This window comes from Papio anubis, chromosome 15 (assembly GCF_008728515.1).
Source record: "Papio anubis isolate 15944 chromosome 15, Panubis1.0, whole genome shotgun sequence".
NCBI classification, from domain to species: domain Eukaryota; kingdom Metazoa; phylum Chordata; class Mammalia; order Primates; family Cercopithecidae; genus Papio; species Papio anubis.
Genome location: NC_044990.1, coordinates 25,098,790 through 25,120,032, shown reverse-complemented (window position 1 = coordinate 25,120,032; position 21,243 = coordinate 25,098,790). Strand labels below are relative to the sequence as shown.

The 21,243-nt window shown below is 39.2% G+C and overlaps 1 protein-coding gene across 7 annotated transcripts in view; it reads right to left on the bottom strand.

Moving 5' to 3' along the window:
• Positions 1-735: 735 nt before the first annotated feature.
• The window catches only part of LRCH1 (leucine rich repeats and calponin homology domain containing 1), a 198,496-nt gene continuing 177,988 nt past the window's right edge, over positions 736-21,243 (bottom strand). For 4 of the 7 annotated variants that reach the window (XM_017951232.1, XM_017951234.1, XM_009191912.2 and 1 more), the window contains 2 exons: positions 19,744-19,821; positions 9,885-12,137 (listed from right to left, as the gene is read on the bottom strand). In XM_017951232.1, the coding sequence (XP_017806721.1) occupies positions 11,931-12,137; positions 19,744-19,821 (285 nt within the window). In that variant the 3' untranslated portion in view covers positions 9,885-11,930. Of the gene's footprint in view, positions 3,277-9,884; positions 12,138-19,743; positions 19,822-21,243 lie in introns of those variants that run through there. The other 3 variants (XM_009191913.4, XM_017951235.3, XR_002518353.1) reach the window with 2 other exon arrangements.

Below are 21,243 nucleotides of genomic sequence, written 5' to 3'. Positions count from 1 at the left end.
AAATTCTGTGGTTTTTACAACATGGGTCAAGGAATCTTAAGTGTTCTCAAATATGCCCAAAAAACAGGTAGGCGTCACCTGAACCCCAAATCCATCATAGCAAATTTGCTACTCCTGTTATGTTATGCTATAAGTTTTAGTTTAGGAGGAAAAAAAAGAGTATCGTGAGGGGTGTGTGTGTGTGTGTCGACAGATAGCTGGAGTCATTCTTCTGATAGCTATACATGAATATACAGTCATGTATCACATAACAACACTTTGGTCAATGATGAACTAAATATACAACAGTGGTCTCCTAAGATTATATAATACCATATTTTTACTGTACCTTTCCTATGCTTAACTATGTTTAGATACACAAATACTAACCATTGTGTTACAACAGCCTACATTATTCAGTATAGTATCATGCTGAGCAGGTTTGTGTCCTGGGAGCAACAGGCCACATAGCCTAGGTGTGTGGTGGGCTATACTACTAAGTGTGTAAATATACTCTATGATGTTTGCACAATGATGAAATCACCTAATGACACATTTATCAGATTGTCACATGATGCATTACTATATATTCTTTCTCCATACACACACACATACATATAACATACATATGTGCACAGATACATATATATACATTACATGATTGCTACAATCTCTTTTAGCAGTGACACCATATGTGTGTGTGTGTGTGTGAGACTAGGGTCAACCTTTTTGATGGGTAAGTCAATCACAAAGTGGTTTGTACAAATCTGAAGTTTTAATGGCTGTTAAATAATAAAGGAAGGATATTTGCACTATATACATTCTGTCCACTGATGGTACTGTCAGCTGGCCATGCATTTTATTGCACATATAAACAGTGTACAAGGATCTTGAAGACGTCTTAGCCATACACGAACTGCATTTAAAAGAAAAAAAAGCAATTTTACAGAAGACTGAAGCCATTTACATTACACAGCCAACTTCAAGAAAATAATAAAAATTAATATCAAAAGAAATACTTTAATTTTGAAAAAAAAAAGTCTCTCGAAACAATGATTACAGAGCTTCATGCCACCATATATACACGTAAAAAAATATTTCAGGACCGTGCATTCTGAATGCCCGTGAAGGTGCAGCAGGCTAAATTCCTACTTATATAGTCAACTTTTGAATGTTGCTTAAATTGTATACACTCTTTGTCCAAAATGTTTCTTTACATCATTATGCTATTTGACAAAACAGGTATTTGTGCAGTACAGAAAAATATTAAAATACATTTTAAGTTAGGTTAAAGTGCACAGTACATCTGATAGGAAATAACTGCTAGCTGCCAATCCAAATTTCTGTTTTCAGAAATCTCCCCCCATCTTCCCAAGAGCGGAGGGCAGCCGTTGTCTTGGTTGATGTTGGTCTGTGCTGACTGCACACTGAATCCTCCTCCTGGTGGTGCCTTTTCTCTTGCGTCCCCCTCTACATTTGTCTTACAAACTGTGCCTGCTGCTGCTCTAAAAACTTCTAATGGCTTTTCAAGGAGGTGAAAGTGCAGTCAGCATTCGCAAGACTTAGAAAGGTTAATTCCTGGGACAGCTGTGATTGCAGCGTGAGTGCGCATGCGTGGAACTGCCTGCAGAAGGCTGCCGTGTTCCGTGAAGCCGTCTGCGAATCTCTGAGAGCAGCATGGGTTCCATTCCTTGGCTGGTTCTTCTCTAGCCCTATTTTGTTGCACTTGCTCCCTCCTCAGCCACTCAGCCTCACAAACTCCACTTACTGCACCCTCCCCTTAGCCTGCCTTGGTGGTACTGCCCACAGGTTCACAATGTCTCACTTCTGAGGTTTCACACCAGAGACTGTGAATCTTGCAGGATTTTACAGACTACTTGGAAAACCACCAACCACCAAATTAAAATAACATAAGCACATCTCAGAATCATTTCCTCTTTTAAAACTGGCAGTTGTAAGAAGTGCTGGTTTCCTGATTCAGGTCCTATGTGCCTTAAGTAATTTCGGATACACAGTCGAAGCTTCCCTTCAAATCCTTTTTGGTTCAACAATCAACTTTTCGTCATCTCCACTTTCCTATACCATTTCTTCATTATCTACCTTTGGTGCAAAGCTCTCTTTAATGTAACCCAAGTTACAGTGCAAAAGTATACTTCAAGACAGATGACGCTAACACTTATTATTTCTTTGTGTTAAAACGTGAATGTTTTGTGCATAGCAAAAGAAGTATGAATCCAAAAAATAATTGTTCACATTTTATCTTCAAGTTTAATATGTCTTTTTTTTTCCATCACAGCTATTTACAAATAACTTTGGGGTGCTCTCTTGATTTTAGTCAGTTTGTTATATTGGGGGACAGAGGGCTGCTGGAATGTAGGAAACTGGATGGAATGCAGAAATATAAATAAGACCGACGTTCCACAAACCAAAGTGTCAATACTGCCTCCCCAGAAAAGTTGTGTCCCAAAAGCACCTGTTTTTTGCTTTTTTTTTTTTTTTTTTTTTGGAATCATATACACCAGAAACATGATTACTGAGACCTAAACTACCGCACACCAAAGAGGATAGAAAATAACTCAATATTTATAATATTAAAATAAAGTGTTTAACCACAAAAAAGCAGTAATAAAATAGTTTCCTAATTTACAATTTGCATCCAAAGGATGAATAACAACTCACTAATAAATAATATTTATATAAATATTTTGTATGTCGAAAATAGTTTTTTAAAAGGCAATGGTCTCAAGAAACTTCTTGAAAAATTTGGTGGTGAAAAACCTGATTGTTCCCCCCTCCCCCCACCCCCGACTAAATACATGATGAGTTTGGTTTTAATAAAACGAATGCATCTTCCTGCAAAACGGTTGTGCTTGGCATTTTGGTAATGGCAGTTGGTGAGTGTGGAAAGGATGAAGGAGGGTGGAAAAGGCATTGATGTGCTGCTCAGTTTTTTTTTTTCTCCAGCTCCCTCTCTGGTTTCAAGATAAATACCTGTCAAGTCTTAAAGTCGGAGGTCGGCTCTGAAAGGTAGAAAATCCTCCCTTAGACTGAAAATTGTTTCAATGTAACTGGAGTCAGTGAAGTGACAGGCAGTGGGTGGGAGAGAGGGTTAAACAGGTGCCTGGAGCAGAGTTCAGGATCCTGGATGAGAGCAGAGTCTGAGCCCCCAGTGGAGAAGGGGTAGTTTCATGTGAACAGAGCCTTCGTTACGGTGATGTCTAGTAATGCTTGAATGGTAATGCCCACTTTGACCAGGCCTTTTTCTTCAAGGATGTGGTGGGGTAGACATAGCTTTTCCTAAAAGGAAAAAGAATAAAACATCAATTTTTAGATGATAGTACTCTCATCATAAAATCCTGCTACATCATTGACGAAAGTTAGGTTGAACACTCTGTAGTATGCCTGTTTGATCACCTAAGCCAAGTTCCTTCCTTTGCTTTCAACCCACTGCAAAGACCTTTTCTACGTTTGCAGAGAAAATAATGATTTTTCACACATGCGGATTGTTTCAAAAAGGCTCCTAATCACCATGAAGTCTGCAGATCTAAATATTTAAGAAAGCTTTACACTAAATAACTTGAGCTGGAGTCAGAGAGCACACATCAAGAATATAATAGCTTCTATTCTTATAAAGCAAACTTGCAAATAGCCCCTGACACATTTTAAAGGCACTCAAATATTCATTTGTACCGACCACACATTGTTATACTGACCATAGACTTTCATTTAGTTCATTTTACTTCCTGTGACCTCTGGAACGCAGGCAAGTGGGTGGACTGGCAGCCTTTCTTCGTGGTTTATGAACAGTCTTTATAAATTGGTAATTATAACTACAGTCCTCAATAGCCTCCCTTTCAAGACTCTTTCATAAAACTGTCAAAAGCACAAATGTCCTGCTACTCTCCCATGTTGCAAAAGCTCTTGGGAAATGAGCTCTTGGGAAATGTCCAGGACATACTATTTAAGAAAAACAATAAGCGTGAATCACTTCTTGTGTGTAGAACCTTTCATGCTCCACAAACCAGTTTACAGAATAACACAATGAAGTAATTTTCCACATTGTTATTTCACCCTGGTCTGATATCTTTCAAGGGAACTTCTTCCAGGGTGTGTCTCCTTGGCTGGGAAAAGGCACCACGGCAAATATTCTCTTATCTACTTGAGGACAGTGTGTTTTCCACAGCCCAATGTTTGTTTTTTCTTTTTTCTTTTCTTTGACAGGTAAAAAAAAAAAAAAAAAATTGTATTTATTTATGGTGTCCAACATGATATTTTGATGAAAGTATACATTGTAGAATGGCTAAGTCAAGCTAATTATCATATTCATTATCTCAGATACTTATTTTTTTGGTAAGAACACTTAAAATCGAGTCTGTTCTCAATTTTCAAGTACAAAATACATTATGATGAACTATAGTCACCATTTTGTATCCTTTGACCAATATCTTCCCATCCCAACCCCTGGTAACCACCATTCTACTCTCTGCTTTTGTGAATTCAACTTTTTTAGATTCCACATATTAGTGAGGTCATGCAGTATTTGTCCTTCCGTGCCTGGCTTATTTTACTTAGCATAATATCCTCTAGGTTCATCTATGTTGTTGCAAATGACGGGATTTCCTTCTCTTTAAGGCCGAGTGGTGCTGTTTCGAAGGAGAATTTCAGTGGGATCTGCATCCAGCCCTAGGTGATGGAGTCACTGTTCAGCAGGAAGCCAATTGGTGTGCTCTGCAAGGAAGGGCTTCCTTTCACGTGACACTTGCTTGAGGAACCAGATCTTCTTGCTGCCTCAATGCACAACTCTCCAAAAATTACCACAGACACAGGCACGCTGGGCTTTAAAGACTTTCAAAGGATATGCCATGACATCTCCAATAACTTGTTCCACTGTCTCAAATGTCAGTGGGTCTTACTCTCTCACCATCTTACTTCCCTACCTTGTAGCAAATTCAGAGAACCTCAGACTTTAACCTAGGCCTTAACAGATGGCCCCATGTCAACAGAAGACAGTTGATTCTTTAAACAATAACTTTAACCGTGATTTCATGTCACTGCTGTGTATCAAACTAGGATTATCTTGTCAATGGCATATCAGGTGAGCATGCAAGTTCATGCTGCCTGACAATTTATTAGACAAGTATCAACCTGAGAAAGGATGGGGGAGTTCTGACTGAGTTGCGAGCTGTTAGCCAGGCTGTTAACGATGGTGCCTCCTTTTGTGACATGGTAAGGGATGTCTGTGGCCAGATGACAGTGTCCAGCCTCCCCTGGGACCATCTGCCATGGGCTTGTGAAATCACTTGAATCTGGCATTTCATTGTTAAGGCAGGTTCCACAAGGGCAAAGACATGTCTTCCTCATTCTATTGGCTCTGACAGCACCCAAGTCGACATCTGGCTTTGCAGGAAATTGTAAATGGCTGCTAAGTACAGTTAAGCTCCTGGTGCCAGGTATTACTTGGGGAAAATAAGTCTTCACTTCATTCCATATGTTAAAATCAATTTGAAATTAAATAAAGAGTTGGATGTTAAAAAAAAAAAAATCTACAACACCCCTCCCAATAACATAAAGGTGAATATTTAGTACTTTTTCTCTGATAAATGGATGGGGAAGGATTTTCTAAGCTAAAAAAAGCATTATGAAAAAGTCACAAAGGAAAAGAGCAAAACAATTGATTACCTAAATATTTAAAGTTTCCATGTGTTAAAAAAAACAAACCCGATTAATGAGAAGATAAGTAACACTTTAAAAAAAAGTGTTTGCATCAAATTACAAAGGAAACAATGTGCATAGTGGCTCATGCCTGTAATCTAAGTACTTTGGGAGGCTGAGGCTGGAAGATCACTTGAGGCCAAGAGTTCAAGACTAACCTGGTCAACATAGTGAGACCCTCATTTCTTCAAAACAAAGAAAATCAGCTGGGCACGGTGGTGTGCACCTGTGGTCCCAGCTACTTGGGAGGCTGAGGTGGGAGGATCATTTGAGCCCAGGAATTTGAGGCTGTAGTGAGCTATGAGTGTGCCACTGCACTCCAGCCTGGGCAATAGAGCCTTGTCCCATCTCAAAAAAAAAAAAAATTACAAAGCGTTTCATATGACACATAAGCTCAACAAATCAGCAGCAAAAACACTAAGAAAACTAAGAAATTAATAGACCACTGGGCAAGGAATGTGAATAGAAATTGTTGAATGAGGGATTTGCTTCAGGCAATGCAGCAAGACATTTTGCTTTTCAACCTCGGCGTTTAGTTATGTGTAGTCTAGAATGTGCCTGAATTCTAGCACTAGTATTTCCATAGAGCCTAATTTCTGTGAACAACACAGCTTATATGGAGCAAGATGTCCTATCCTGCATCCTGAAAAGACAGTGGCATGTGTCCTCCAATGAGGGACTGACCCCAGTGCCTGATGAGCAGTGGCTCCAGTGGCCTGCAGGGTCCTGAGCTGAAGGCCATGTGAGGGAAAGGCTGGGGGCTCCACAGAAACAGGGATGGAGAGGTATCGAGGCCCCAGCCTCCTGCCAATAGGACACTTGGACACTTCACAGACTGCGTTAGGTGAAGGGCACCCTCTTTCCCAGGCCCTTGTTTTTTCAAGCACTGTTTCTCGCCTTCCCGGTCTCCACATTCCAAGCCAGGTGCAGAGTCCAAGATCCTCCCTCCTGCTTGTATGGCTAGTGATGAGGAGTAAACAGAAGACATAAAAAGGTACCCCTTGAATTCTTCCTGCCTCTTTTCAGATCTCCTGAGGAAGCCCAGAAGTGCCCTCAGATTACTTTGCTGAGGTTGGAGGGATGTAAGAAGACTTGCACAGGAAAACAGAAACCTTATACAAGCAAGGCCGTTCTGCTTATTCTATCACAGGATTGGAATGAAGACTCTGGTGGGAATTACACCTTGAGGTGCTGGCTGGAAGGATGGCCAAGGGGAGGCTTCCAACCAGGAGGCGTCCCAAGAAGGGGTCAGGGCCATTGCCATCACACCAGCCAGGACACTGCATCTCCCACAGAGTGGGGGATCCTTGAAGTGTGCACAGAAGCTGGAATTAGGAAGGAATCATGGTAGGTTTACAGCTGGATGAGGAATGACTCAGAAGAGAAGGGCCCTCTAAGGATCAGGCAGGTAAAGTGGCCCTTCCAGCCGGCCCCTTTTTCATAATGGACTTACAGCAGAGACAGCTGTACCTTTATATTGACTTGAAATGAATTTAAGTTGCACTGTTATAGGATCCCAGAGATTTTTGTTGAGAACATGACTGCAGACTCTTAGTTTGCCCATGGGCTTTTTCTGTTGAGTTTCTTTTTAAAGTACCAAGCAGAGTCATGAAGTAGTCTCCTGCATAAAAATAATGCTTCTGACCGTCTTTGAAGAACTCATGCTTCAAGTTACTTCTCCAATGGTAGAATCTATTAGGTTCACCCATATCCCCTCATCCACCCTTCTGAGCCACAGCAAAAGAAGATGGAAAAGACAACAAGCCATAAAGACTAAATGCTAACTTTTAAAACCTTCTGGGCTACCTCCTACATGACTGGCACCAACACTACAGATTTGCATTGGTGATTTCTTTATGATAACCCTGCAAGACAGACATTAATATCTCCATTTCACAGATGAGAAAACTAAGACAGAGACAGACTTCAAGTAACTTTTTGACATTAAACAGCTGGTAAGTCCTGGAACCAGGGTTTGAACCACATGTATCTTAGAGCCAGGGCTCTTTCCATAACACTATGCCTCTTCCCATAAATCCCTTACTTAATGGGTGAATATGTTAGGTCTGTGGTCATGATATAGGAAGAGGTCTCATGGCCCCTGGAGTGTTTTGATGGCAAGTCCCATCAACTTCAATGTCAGGTGGGACCAGCAAATCCTCAATTCAGTGTCAGGGTTAGCTCTGCCACTCAGCTCATCTTATTCTGGCAGAAAACACCTGGTGGCTCTCCTCCTTCTACAGTTTCTTATGATCCCAAAGAAATACACACTTACTTCTAAGCCAGCCACTAGCCTAAAATGGCATCATCCCACCAGCATATTTCATTTTGTTCAGGCTGCTTCTTAAAGTCCGGGCACTACATTGTTTGAGCCTTAAAACTATCTGTGCGTTACTTTAATGTATGAGAGCTTTAAGTTCCTGCATCAGTTTCTTCAGTGTGAAATGGAGACCATCCAACATCTTACAGAGATTTCTTGTTGCTCCTCCCTGGATTATTTACTTTGCAACCATGCTACCGTCTAGTCCATCCTCTCCCTAGAAAACTTCATTCTCTACACACACATATGCCTCAACCCTAGTCCCTCTCCCCTGCCCACTCCACCTGGCTATTCCTACAACTTCACTAAGTCTCGGCGGAAACACCACCATCCCAGGATGTGTTCATGGTGCCCTATTCCCCATCAGGGTCAGTTCTCTTTTCCAGAATCCTGTACCTGCTCCACCACAGGTCCTTATCACCTGAATTCCTCTTTACTTGTCTAAGGACCCACTAGATCAAGGGTTGGCAAACTATGGCCTGCGGGCTAATCCAGCCTGCAGCCAGTTTTTGTAAATAAAGTTTTATTGGCACACAGCCACACTCATTTTTGATGTATTGTCTATGGCTTCATTTATGGTACACAAGCAGAACTGGGTAATCCCAACAGAATCTGCATGGCCCAAGAAGCCTAAAATGTTTCCTCTAGGCCCTTTACAAAACAAGCTTGGAGACTCCTGGTATAGACTGTAAGCTTTTTGAGGACCTGGTCATGTGTCCCGGTGACGTTTTTATCCCCAGGGCCTTGCAGAGATTGCTCATTCAGTATTTATGAAACGAATGAATGAACACAAAAATGAACAAAGTTGCAGTCAAAAGCCAGGAAACTAGACTCTGACCATCTTAAAGAAGAAAAAAAGGGCACATTCTATATACCAAATTGATTGTTTATTGAGAACTAATTTTGAAATATGAAGCCTAATTTTTAAAAATTGTCTTCCGAAATAAAATCATATTAAAGTATTTGTCACCTAATCCAAAACAACTTTCAGTTTCCTAAAATTTTAAAATACCATCCCTACTTTTTCCCCATAGGCAAAGGCAAAAAAAACCCTTTGTCCTTATGACTCAATCAGGCATCTACATGGGTTTCGAGAGAGAACCCAGCTCACCACGCACTAGTTTTAATTTCTTACAAACGAATAGCAGCGGGCTATCAAGTGCCTTTATTTATCTCTCTCATTGATGAAATTTATACTCAATTGCCATACATTGTAGTTCTTGCAGGGCCCCTTCCCACCAGCCCCATTTCATACGTGTCTCCCCCTAAAAGTAACAAACCAGAAATCCACAAATAGAAAAGATGATTAGAAATTAGGTGTCACACATTTTGGAAATTCTGACACTGAGTGGAGAGTTGCCACCAGTTGGAGAAACTGGAGGAAGAGAATACAACTGGCTATTCCAAAAACAAAATGTAAATAGATACTTGGCTCCTTTTATCTGACATTGGAAGGGAATACTGAAAAAATGGTCTTTCTTGTGAGGAGGAGATTTAGGAAGCACAATAAACCATTCAGTGACATCCCTACTTCTCAGACTCTAAGGAGGTCAGCCAGGTATCCCCAGTCAAGCTGCAAGGGCAGGCATCTGCAGGCATCCAGTTAGCATATGGGCTGCTGCACGGGTACCTTGGAGAAAAACCACAGAGAAGCTTAATATTCTGATTAGAAATTAATGGCTTGGCAATGGACAGAACAGTTCATTCAAATTTTTGCCTAAAGGACTAAATTAATTGTGTTCTGCTAGTTACCATATTACTAATGAAAAAATATCATCCAATAAATCCCAAGAAGTGCAGCGCATTAGAGTACAGACAAATTAATGACACAAAAAAATCAAAGTGTGTGCAAAGAATACTTTGGATGCCAGAATTAAAATATAAACATCTTTTAATTTGTCTTTAACATGTTTTAATTGAACTGTCAACACTGAAAATTAAATCTACTCTTACATGAGTGTCCGACTCAGTTTTTATTGATATTATTTTAAGGTCACAACCCAGTAAGTTTTCTCTTTTTTTTCCCCCATTCTCTCCCCAGAAAGAAGGGAAAAACCACCACAGTGGTGACCATTAAAGAGAAGCCTCAATGCACTGCAAAGCTGGATGGGAATGCTAAGAGCTCATGAATACAGGTATCAATGGGCTGATAAAAGCTTGGAATAATCACCCAAAATGTGTTTATTAGGCAATTTATGGCTCAGGGTGCTCATTAGACATTGTACAAAGGGATTTTATTGTGTTACAGATTGAAGAGTACAAGATAGCACCAAAAGTAATTCAGTACATCTGTGGGTTGTTCATATACAACTGAGGTTAATTAGATAACTTCCACATACCCTGTATTTCACCAATCAACACAAAGTCGGCAGGAAAAAAAACTCACATAACTCAAGATATTGTCATGTAAAGAATGTTTCCTGTTAGCAAATCTGATCTGACTTAGTAGCAAGGAATCTTTATAAATATATTCTTCTAACTATGTGGGTCTTCCACATTTTCAAGTCCCCTGGATTCATGAAAATGTTCAGAAAAATAAGATTTTCTTCTTAGTAGCCATCTGTGAGGGCTGTTTGCATCTTAATAAACTAGAAATTTATCTTGAGGAAGCGAAGTCCATCATCTCCCCAAGCTAAGAAACAGGATTTGGCAAACAGCATGTAAAATAAGGAGGCTGCCTTGACCTTGGAACAAGGCCCTCTCATATTATACAAAGATACCCCTGAATCCAGGGACATTCTGGCTAAGATAAAATTCTTTTTTTCCTTTTAAATGCAAACTGATCACATTGCTCCAAATGCAGATATAGTTACTATGTAATCCTTTGAGCTGACTTAAAAATAAAGCAGTTTGCTAGTCAAATGTCAGTGAAAATCAAGGCTAAATGAACATTTCAAATAATCAGAGAAACTACCTTTTTCTAACATGAGAGTAATCTTCTTCTTGACTCCTGCCATCATAACCCAAGCCCCAGGACCAAGAATGTTCCACGGCTCATGGCTTTATTTGAAAATGAATAGAGTCGAATCTGTCACATTCTGGACCGGCAGTTATTATGTGAGGTGGCAAAAAAGCAATGATCCGTTCCATTGTTCAAAAATAGAAATCTCTCTGGAAAATGCTTTTCTAAGAGCCTCAAGAGACGACCTAACAAGGAGTTAAGCAGTAAAAACTGGTGTTTAAGCGGCTCCTCCACATGAGGCTCTAACAGCAACGACACCACCTTCCCCGGAGTGGGCCCTTCTGGCCAGAGGGGCTGGCCAGGGTGGAAGTTGGTGGCAACACTGCCCAGTGCCCTTCGCGGCTCCTTTTTTAGGAAATTAGGAGGAATCCAATCGAATGGCCATCAAGACAGTGTGTGTGCTTGTAGATGTCCAGATAGTATCTCCAACTTGGACAATAGCGGTATTGTTAAAGCTTTGTATAGATCGAGTTGGGCCAAAATGTTAGTTTTCTGTCTGCCTTGCAAGTGGCCCCTATACAGCTCAACTGTCTAGACCTGAATTAGAATTCTAGTTCAATACTGACCCAGAGGAAAGACTTCCATATGCTAAATCCCTGTCCTCAACACTCCCGTCTGGAGTCCTCCTCCCCTCTGCCCAGGGCAGCAGCTCACCGGGAGAGAGAGGAGGAACTGCGTGGCACTGCTGCTGGCACTATCTGAATGAGGAAGCATGCGGTGTGCATACACTTTGCAGTCGTCATTGTTTTTCAGTAAGTGAGAGGAATTATACTAAACTGTATTCTACAAAGTTTGTGCTTCTGGAAAATCTGATTTGGTAACGTTCAGCTTCAAAACTCGAGAGATTACTGAAGACATGATAGGGATGGAAGTTTGCAAGGCAAAGGCTCAGAGGGAGGAAGGACCCTGCAAAGGTTGAGGGCGACAGAGAACAGCGTTTGGATGCACGTGCAGACGTTATGCGGACAGAGCATTCCAGTGGTAAGTGATATAGACCAGCACTATAAAGAGAATATGGACAAGACAGAAGCCTATAAGGTCCCTGGAGCGGAGGGCAGAAGTTGGTGGTGGGGCTTTCTCCCCGAGTGCCAGCAGAGTGTCAACAGTCTTTCGAATGTGACGAAAATCCAACTGCAGGATGTCATACGGAGAGCAGAGGTCAGCCTATTCCGAGGGCAGCCATTAGAACAGAAAGAGACAGTGCATACAATTAAAAATACACGGAGGAACAGCTAGAAAGAAGCACACATTTTTGGTTACTAGCAAATGGCAGGAGTAACCCCTTATTTCAAGCAGGTAAGACCCTTTCATCATCAAAGATTTTTAAATCCATTATAATAGGAAAATAGTAGAATACCTATTTTGTGCCAATGGGTCAAAGAAATCCTTCACCCACAATCTGGCCCCAGAGGAACGGCATATTCTGCAATTTACACATCATTCTGCCCCACTCACACAGTTTTAATAGTCAAGGGATCATGTGCTCACCAGTGGCATAAAAATAAGAGATTTTCATTTAGGACATTTAAACTTAACCTTACTAAAGGAAAAACTATAAAGTTTACAATGTAATCCCCACCCTTCCTCTTCATTCTCTTAGTGCATCTTTTACCCTGGTCTACGTAGACTTGGATATAAAGTAGTTCTCTCTGAAAGTTAACACACACATTTAATTTTTTTTTTTCATTTTATGCTTGTTGATAAACTCTGGGGAATGCTAGTTCTAAGTACGTCCCTACATGTGTCAGAAAGTACATTACATTTCATATTTTTGCAACAACACATTAACCAAAAGTCTAGGAAGGGCTTCTTGGATGTGTAGTGAGAGTACAGAGTAAAAGTACACCCCCACATGGAGTTATTATGTAAACTGCTTCACTACTGAACAGGTTTATTGGGGCAGGGGGAGTAGACCTCTGTGTTTTATCTACTCAACAGTCACCATGTAAGGAAGCAGAACACCTATTTCTCAGCTAACTGCAAACTAAGAGGCTCAGTTTTCTGCACTGACTTTCAGCAGCCTGTTGCTGTCAGAAAGCAAACAATTGTCTCATACGCTAAATTCCTGAACCAGAAATGACCACAGTTTAAAATGAACAGGAATTCTAATTGATACATTAGCAAGAAAGAAAAGCTGTGGTTTTGTTTCCAAATTAAACAAAGATTGAAAATACGTGTGATCTATTTCATAAATGCAGTTTTAGTTGCAAATTAGGTGAGGCATTTAAGACAAATGGTACGTATATTTTACATACGTTGCTACACTTTTGTCCTCTATTTTGGCCTCACTGCTAAGCGCTATACATCATGGAGCAGCCCAAAGATGTTTGTAAGTTAGAAGTTTTGCCTCACTTGTGTCTGAAGTTAGCTCGATACCCTCAGTTAAGTAGGAATACTACAAAATTAGGTTGGTTGAATAAGATTAAAAACATTCTAATTGTCTTTTATTAATGAAGTTAGAGATACTCTTAACAAAATATTTTTAAGATGAATAAATCATGTTATATGTATTCAGATACTGCATCTTTTCTCAGTGGATCTGGAGAAATCAAGCTATCACTGTTAGAGTTCTCCCAAGAATGAAAACAGCTACACATAAATTGGATTTCACTGGGAGACAGATGCTGCTCATGGATTAATAGATGAGGAAACATCTAAGAAAAGTTTTCTATTGCAATAAGAATTTTCTATTGCAATGTTGAGCTTGACCAGGGAAATCCAAGCAAAGCAGTCATAAGACAGAAAGCTGATATGCAAACTGAAATGTGATTTTCACAAAACTAGTATTTTCATGGTAAAAGCAGACGATTCTGTCCTCAGCAAGTATTTCAATCCATTTCCCAGAACCCTAAGGAGCATGTCTGGTCTGCTCTCCGGCAGCACCATCAGACAACTAGAGTCAGACCAACTTTGCAGTTTTCAGTAGTACACTCCTCACGGGGGCAGGCAACACAGACCATTCTTCTCATACAGGAAAAAATTTCATGATGCCACAGACTCTGGGCTTAATTAAAGTGGGTGAGACCTAGAGTGACAGCCTAGAGTGGTTAATTTAAATTAAATCACAATCTCTAAAGAAAAAGGAATGGATCTAAGACTGTCAGGTAGGCAAAAATCGGAAGCACCATGATGAATGTGTGGAGTGTGAGCTGCTGTGGCCATCTGAGAACTGCTCTCTGATTCAACCCTATGTCACACAGCCAACAGTCACATTCAGCCCTTAAAATGGGGCCATGAAGCAAACCGGGGCTGAAATTCCTAATTTCTGACCTGGGACGTTCTGCCCTTTGTGCTTTCCAAAATTTAGCCTTACTGAGAGTGACGTAGAGATTATACTTTCTTTCTTTATGAAAATTAAAATTGGAAAATGCTAAAAAGAAAGGAAATTTAAAGAGGCAAAATTTCACCATGTATTTACAGAGCATTTGTAATCACTGCAAGGCATTTATAAAACACAGTTAATTCACTAAGAGTCCCCAGAGGCAAGTGTGGATGCTAGTGCCCATTATAGTGAACAAAAATCACAATCACCAAAGGTTAAGAAATTCACTTAGGTTGCACACAACCAGTGTGTGTGACCGAGATTACTACTGGACCAGGTTCCCCAAATACTATGGACACAAAGAGAAATGTTGATAGATCAGGCAGTTCAGGGTGTACTACAGTCTAAAGTCTAAGAACTAAACATATCTAGGCAGAAGTTTTATTTAAAACTTTGGAATGTATTTACTTTACTAATATAATTTTAATATAGAAAGTCAATATGCTTACAAAGTATTTTTTAATCTAAAATATCTTAATACAAGAATGTTCATGGTCATTCTGCAATATTTAAAGCCATAATTCAGCAATGAGGTATAACTTGGCAGGGAGAGGAGAGAGGTGGGGAAGGATTTCCAGTCTTCTCCAAACATATGACAACTAATTGCCAGTTTTATGGACTTAGAGAAAGTTAAATAGGAATAGCTTGGAAATCAGTTGCATCCTTTATAGCTAGAAAAGAGCCAGATTGGCTGTTTTCAATAAATTATGAATTTAAAAGTTGATGTTAATAAAACAATAAACCTGTCTGATTATTCACCCTTAGAATTAACCAACATAAATGGAAAATTAAAATAAATCTATTAATAAGAATCTCATCCTTCCACAAAGCGTAGTTATGATTTAAATTAACACTAAAGTCATTGACTTGGGGAAGAAAAAGAGGTATAAGGCTCAGAGAAGATAAGGGACCCATTTCTCTTATTCTTAAGATTAAAACAAAAAAATAGTAGCTTCCATATATAGATTGCCTTTCAAAAACAAAAAACTTCAATCAGTGGTACGTGTAATTTCCTAAACCCTCACAACAGGTGTAAAGTGGGAACACTATTACAACTTTCATATATAAAACCTTTAACACAAAAAATGCAAATATGAAAGTTACAAAAGATAAGGAAAACTCAGCCATAATTCCACTTACATTGACACAATCATCATTAGCATCTGAATGTATTTTAGGGTTTTAAAACTCCCTTTGGCTGATGCAGAAGCTCAAGGATGCCAAGTGACCTGCCCTTGTGCATGTGGAATGAAAACTTTCTGCTTCCTCCAGCACTCTGAGCTGCCCAGATAGGCAGGAAGGAGCCCTAAGCTGTCAAGGAGTCTACCACTGTCAGCTGAGTTGCTGCCTTTAATCTTCTCTATCATTTCTCTGGAAACAGTAAAGAAGATGAAGGGCTGAACATTTACACAACAGAGTACATTTCTATTCTAACTCCCCTCATCTAAAGAGGGCAAGTCTGTTAAATTAAGGACCTCAAGCCTTACAGAAGTTTGAGATCAAAGTTACCTATGTAACATTGAGTAGAAAAATTTCCCTGGTGAACCAAATACATCTCTGTTTCCTAATATTTTGATGCTTCATAAATTAGATTTCTCTCAACCTGAGAGAATATTAATAAGAGCCCTAAAATATCCCTAAATTTGGATCCATTTGAAAACCTCCAACAGTCAACCATGAACTGTACCAACGACGAACATGTAGCCAATCTGCTACATAGAGGTTAGAGGTCAGGAATCTCCAAGAGCACTCAGAAAAGTCAAAGGAAGCCCCAGTGTGTCCATTAAAAGCCTCAGGGGGTCAAGGCCTAATTGGAGTCAGATTCTTAGGTGATGCAGAAAATATATCCCCAAGAATTTGGAAGCCCACCAAGGCCTGTCTTCAAGACCAAGTTGATGCTTGCATTAGAGGTCGAAGACAGCTGCAGAGTCTGACCACTAAGCATCAACACCACAAAGAGATGTGGGATGGTACGTAATGCTGCTTATAATCCTGAATGTAGCCAATGTGAAAAAGTTGCATTTACGAAATCAGCCACACCAGAACTACTGTCTTCTACCCTGTTGTAAAAAGTGGGCTTAAAATACCACCAAGGGCTGGGCGCAGTGGCTCATGTCCGTAATCCCAACATTTTGGGAGGCAAAGGCGGGAGGGTGTCTTGAGCCTAGGAGTTCGAGACCAGCTTGAGTAACATAGTGAGGCCCCGTCTTAAAAAATCACAATACATTTTTTAAAATGTCATGGAGGGACAGTCTGACCCATTAACCTTTACGATTTCTTCGGTGAATTTAGGTAGTATACTGCCTAACCTGCATAGACACATTTCCTGGATATTAGAGAAACTACAGAGTGATTCCAGCTGCGGAAGCACAGAGACGTGTGTCATGAACCGTGACCCACCCTGGGGCAAATGCCTGGGACTGTATTTATGGGGACTTCTAAAGAAAATCATTTATTATTCTTTCCATCCCATTTTCTTACTTTACATGTAATAGTTTAACTAAATCTGCTCAGCTACTGTATTCCATCTACAGGAACGTGAAAAAATTATACAAACTGCTGACCCTGACTTTGGTTTGTAGTTTCAAACTGTGATTCTATTACCTAGGACAACAAATTTTAGACTTAAGAACACAGCTGTGACTTTTCAGTATCTACAGGATGATTTATCATCGTCAATTAGATATTTAGCTTCTAAAATGCAGAACTCAAGATCTCCGTGGCTTGTGTGTGGTTAGATAAGTTATAGATGGAGAAGTAGAAAAAGCTGGCAAATTAGAGGGAGGTATGACTACTAGGAAATCAATGAGTATTTTATTTCTCAAATACTAAGCTTGATGCAATAAGAAAAAGTAATGATATAGGTCCTCTTTTTTTTTAGGTCTTTAAAAATGTCTTTTAAAATGTCTAATTGTAGATGGAGAATTTCTGCAAGTGGTCTTGTGATATAATTATCTTTTTAGTGTAAATCATCAATTGTACTGTGCCACATACACACTCAGACATCATCCCTCCTAGGTAGTGAAGGAAGTATAAATATCTAAGGTGGGGTGGGGAAGTCATTTGGTCCCTCAACTTAGTGTTGTATTCCTAAGGTAAAAACATTTCACGTACTCTATGAGATGAAAACATGTTGTTTTGAGTATACAGGAAAATGCCAATTGCCTTGCAGTAGGAATTTCTGATTTGTCACTAAATATTCTTTACTTACTTTAACATTCTCATTAAACAAGTTCAACTGTTAATACACTTTTTGTCTAGTAGCAGTGAATTTAAATTCTAGTCACCAGTAAAATGCTATTGGATTATCCATCAGGATAGATACATATGTGTACACACACACACAGCAAACTTGAAAATCACCTTGGCCAGGTGCGGTGGCCCATACCTGTAATCCTAGCACTTTGGGAGGCTGAGAAAGGCGGATCACCTGAGGTTGGGAGTTCGCGAACAGCCTGGCCAACATGGTAAAACTCTGTCTCTACTAAAAATACAAAACTATAGCCGGGCGTGGTAGTGCACAACTGTAATCCCAGCTAGCCAGGAGGCGGGGGCAGGAGAATCGCTTGAACCCAGGAAGTGGAGGTTGCAGTGAGCCGAGATCGTGCCACTGCACTCCAGCCTGGCCAGGCAACAGAGTGAGACTCTGTCTCAAAAAAAAAAAAAAAAAAAAGAAAAAGAAAATCACCTCAAGCCTTAAAAATAATTCCAAAAATATGCTAAATGATACTAAACATAGTTAAATGGGACACTGCCAGAAAAAGATCATTTACTGCCTGGATTTGAACCTTCTTGGGAGTTATAAATTGTACATTAGTGCCAGGGGCATCTTGAGAAATGATGATAAATTTTGCTCTGGATTTTTATGGTAATTTAATTTCCTATTCTCCACTTTAAAAGGAAATCTTAATTACCAATCTTTACTCACAACAATTGGTTAAGGGTAATTCCATTTTATTTTATATTACTGTAAGCCAAAAAAACATTGATGAGTTTTGAAAACCACAGGGAGTTAGGTCATAACCTAATGACCTAAAGCACCGATGAAGTGCTTTCTAGCACAGACACGAATAATTTATCATCTGAAGCTTGCCCTGAGAGTTTTGATTCACACATGGGAAATCTTACTAGCCCATGACAGAATCGAATCATTAGAAAAGGTATGTAAGTGCGTTCACATATATATTCAAAGCCAAGAAATGTATAGGCAATATTAAAATGTACACACACAATAGACACGCAGATTATAACATTGCTGAAAGCGGAATAGATCACAAAGACAGTCCATTATATAAAATTCACACTCTTTATAAAATAAATTTGTAAGCTTCCTTGTATTGATATAGCTCTGACTTAGAGATGTTTTAAATAATGCTCTTCCTCAAATACGATGAGAAGCCTACCACTATCCCCCACCTCTGAATCCCACCAAGCTGAAAGAAAGGAAGAAAGGATAAAAAAAGGAAGGAATGATGGAGAAAGGGAAAGGGAAAAAAGCCTTTGTCAATCTCAGTAATTCCTATCACTGAGTAGAATTATATTGAAATATAATTCTTTATATACTCAAAAACAGTATCTTGTGTATTTTTAAAATTGCTTTATCCCTGGGATATTAAGAAAGAAGAAATCATAAGAAATAAACTTCTATCAATTTCTGTTTATCACAATGAGGATAAACTTCTCAATTTATAAGGCTACTCCATATTCTGAGTGGATTGCTTCATGTCTGCCTAAGAAATCAGTTTATGTTACTAAAAGCAAAGTCTTTAAAAGCCCCCAGCCATCTGCCTGAGGCTGAGGCTGGGTCTGAGGTTGGAGAGAGAAAAAGTAGCAAACTACATGTAATTGAACTGCCTATTGGGCTCAAAGCAAACTGAAGGCAAAAATTAAATGCAAATAGTTAACAAACTGTAAAGCAACACACAAACACTGCTATCATTAATGATAATGATTAGTGCTAATAACAATAACCATAATATTTCCAATGTTGATTTTTTTAATCCACATATGGAAAATACAGCTACAGGGAATGATAATCAACAATCAGTAGGTCTTTGCTCAACAGCCTGGGATAAGAAAACCATCGGCTCCAAATTTCTACTCTATGAAACCTGAGAGAAGATTCTCTTGCAGCCTCAGCAACTTCTGTCCTTAAGAGAATCAAGCGGATTAAACATTTTTTTTCAAGTCTGAAATTTCACACTTACTTCAAAATCTTACATTATTTTACTTTTTCCTCAGAATTGAACATATTGCCTAGTCATTTTAATTTCAGTGCAATAGAGTAATTTAGATTAAAAGTTTATATAATTTATTCAATATTAGTTCTCAAGAAAGGTTGAGACAAAAAAGCAAGTACAAAGCTTTGCATCGATTCAATGGTGCAAACTCATATATTAAATAAAATTTTTACTAGAACACAGTGATAGGAAGTAAGTTTGATCTTACCTCTGGTACTCCTAATTTTCGGCATGCTTCCAAAAAGTTCTCCACATTTCTTCTGCATTTGGCCATGCTAAGTTTGGGCTATAAATGCAAAGATACAGAAATAATGTATTATTAAAAGAGAAACCATTTTAATAACATGGTAAATTTTAAACTTTCTAAATGGCACAAGCAATACATGTTTATTGGAGAAAAAGAAAATAACACATAAGCAAATAGAAGAAAACAAAATATCACCCAGAAACATCCATCTTAGATTAAAAACTGTTAATATTTTAGATTATATTCTTCCAGACATTGTGTTCATATATGCATACATAGATATACATATATGCCTATGTGTATATATAGATGTATGTATATCATGTATATACGCTGATGCATATGTATGCAAAATTTTCTGCATACATATGTATATATGTGTATGTTTATAGTGTTTATATATATGCACATACACACGTATATATAGTTTTTATGGGATCATACTGTTGTGTAACCTGTTTTAGTTCGCTTAAAGTACACCATAAACATCACCTTCCCCATCAACAAATATATTTCTATATAAAGGGTTTAAATTCACCAGACCAATTAACCTCCTTCCCACCAAAGCCATGAATATAGAGGCAATGTCACGGTAAACAGTACTGAAAATGGTGGATGTTCAGGACTTAACCAAAAGCTTCTCACAATTGTATTAACCTTGGCCTCTGAGGTGTGGGGTGGGTAACAGGCACATTTCACATATATACTATACTTTTTTACATGGTATGTTTTGAACACTTTGCTGCTAAATTGTAACAGCATTAAGGAGTCTCATTCATGTTCCCCTCCCCACTATGTCCCCAGCATCACCAATGAGTCCTTGAGTGCAGGGACTGATCAAGAAATTGTTGAAGTCATGACTGCTAACCAACCCCTTGACAGGTTATTCATAATATTTTTCATAGAACTCACATCTTTTCAGTGCTATCCTAAAATCCTCAATGATGAATAGAGGAAAAAGATTCAATTTAGAAGGGAAGTTACCAACTAAAAGAAGCTTTCTGAAAGACTTGTCACTGTTTAAATAACCCCTTGGGAAAAAGAAATTTTTATGTTCCTATAGTCTTAAAGTTAGCACCTTGATCAGTCAATCAGTAATTTCTTTTTCTTTCTTTTCTTTTCTTTTTCTTTTGAGACCGGGTCTCGCTCTGTCTCCAGGCTGGATTGCAGTGGCACAATCATGGCTCACTACAGCCTTGAACTCCTAGGCTCAAGCAATCCTCCCACCTCAGCCTCCCAAGTTGCTGGGACCACAGGTGTGTGCCACCATATCCAGCTAATTTTTGTATTTTTCATATTTTTGTATTGTGTGGTTTTCTATTTTTTTCCAGAGGCAGAACCCCATCTTTACAAAAAAATACAACTCCTGAGCGCAAGTGATCCACCTACCTTGGCCTCCCAAAGTGCTGGGTTTACAGGCGTGAGCCACCATGCCTGCCCAATAAGTTATTTAAAGTGATT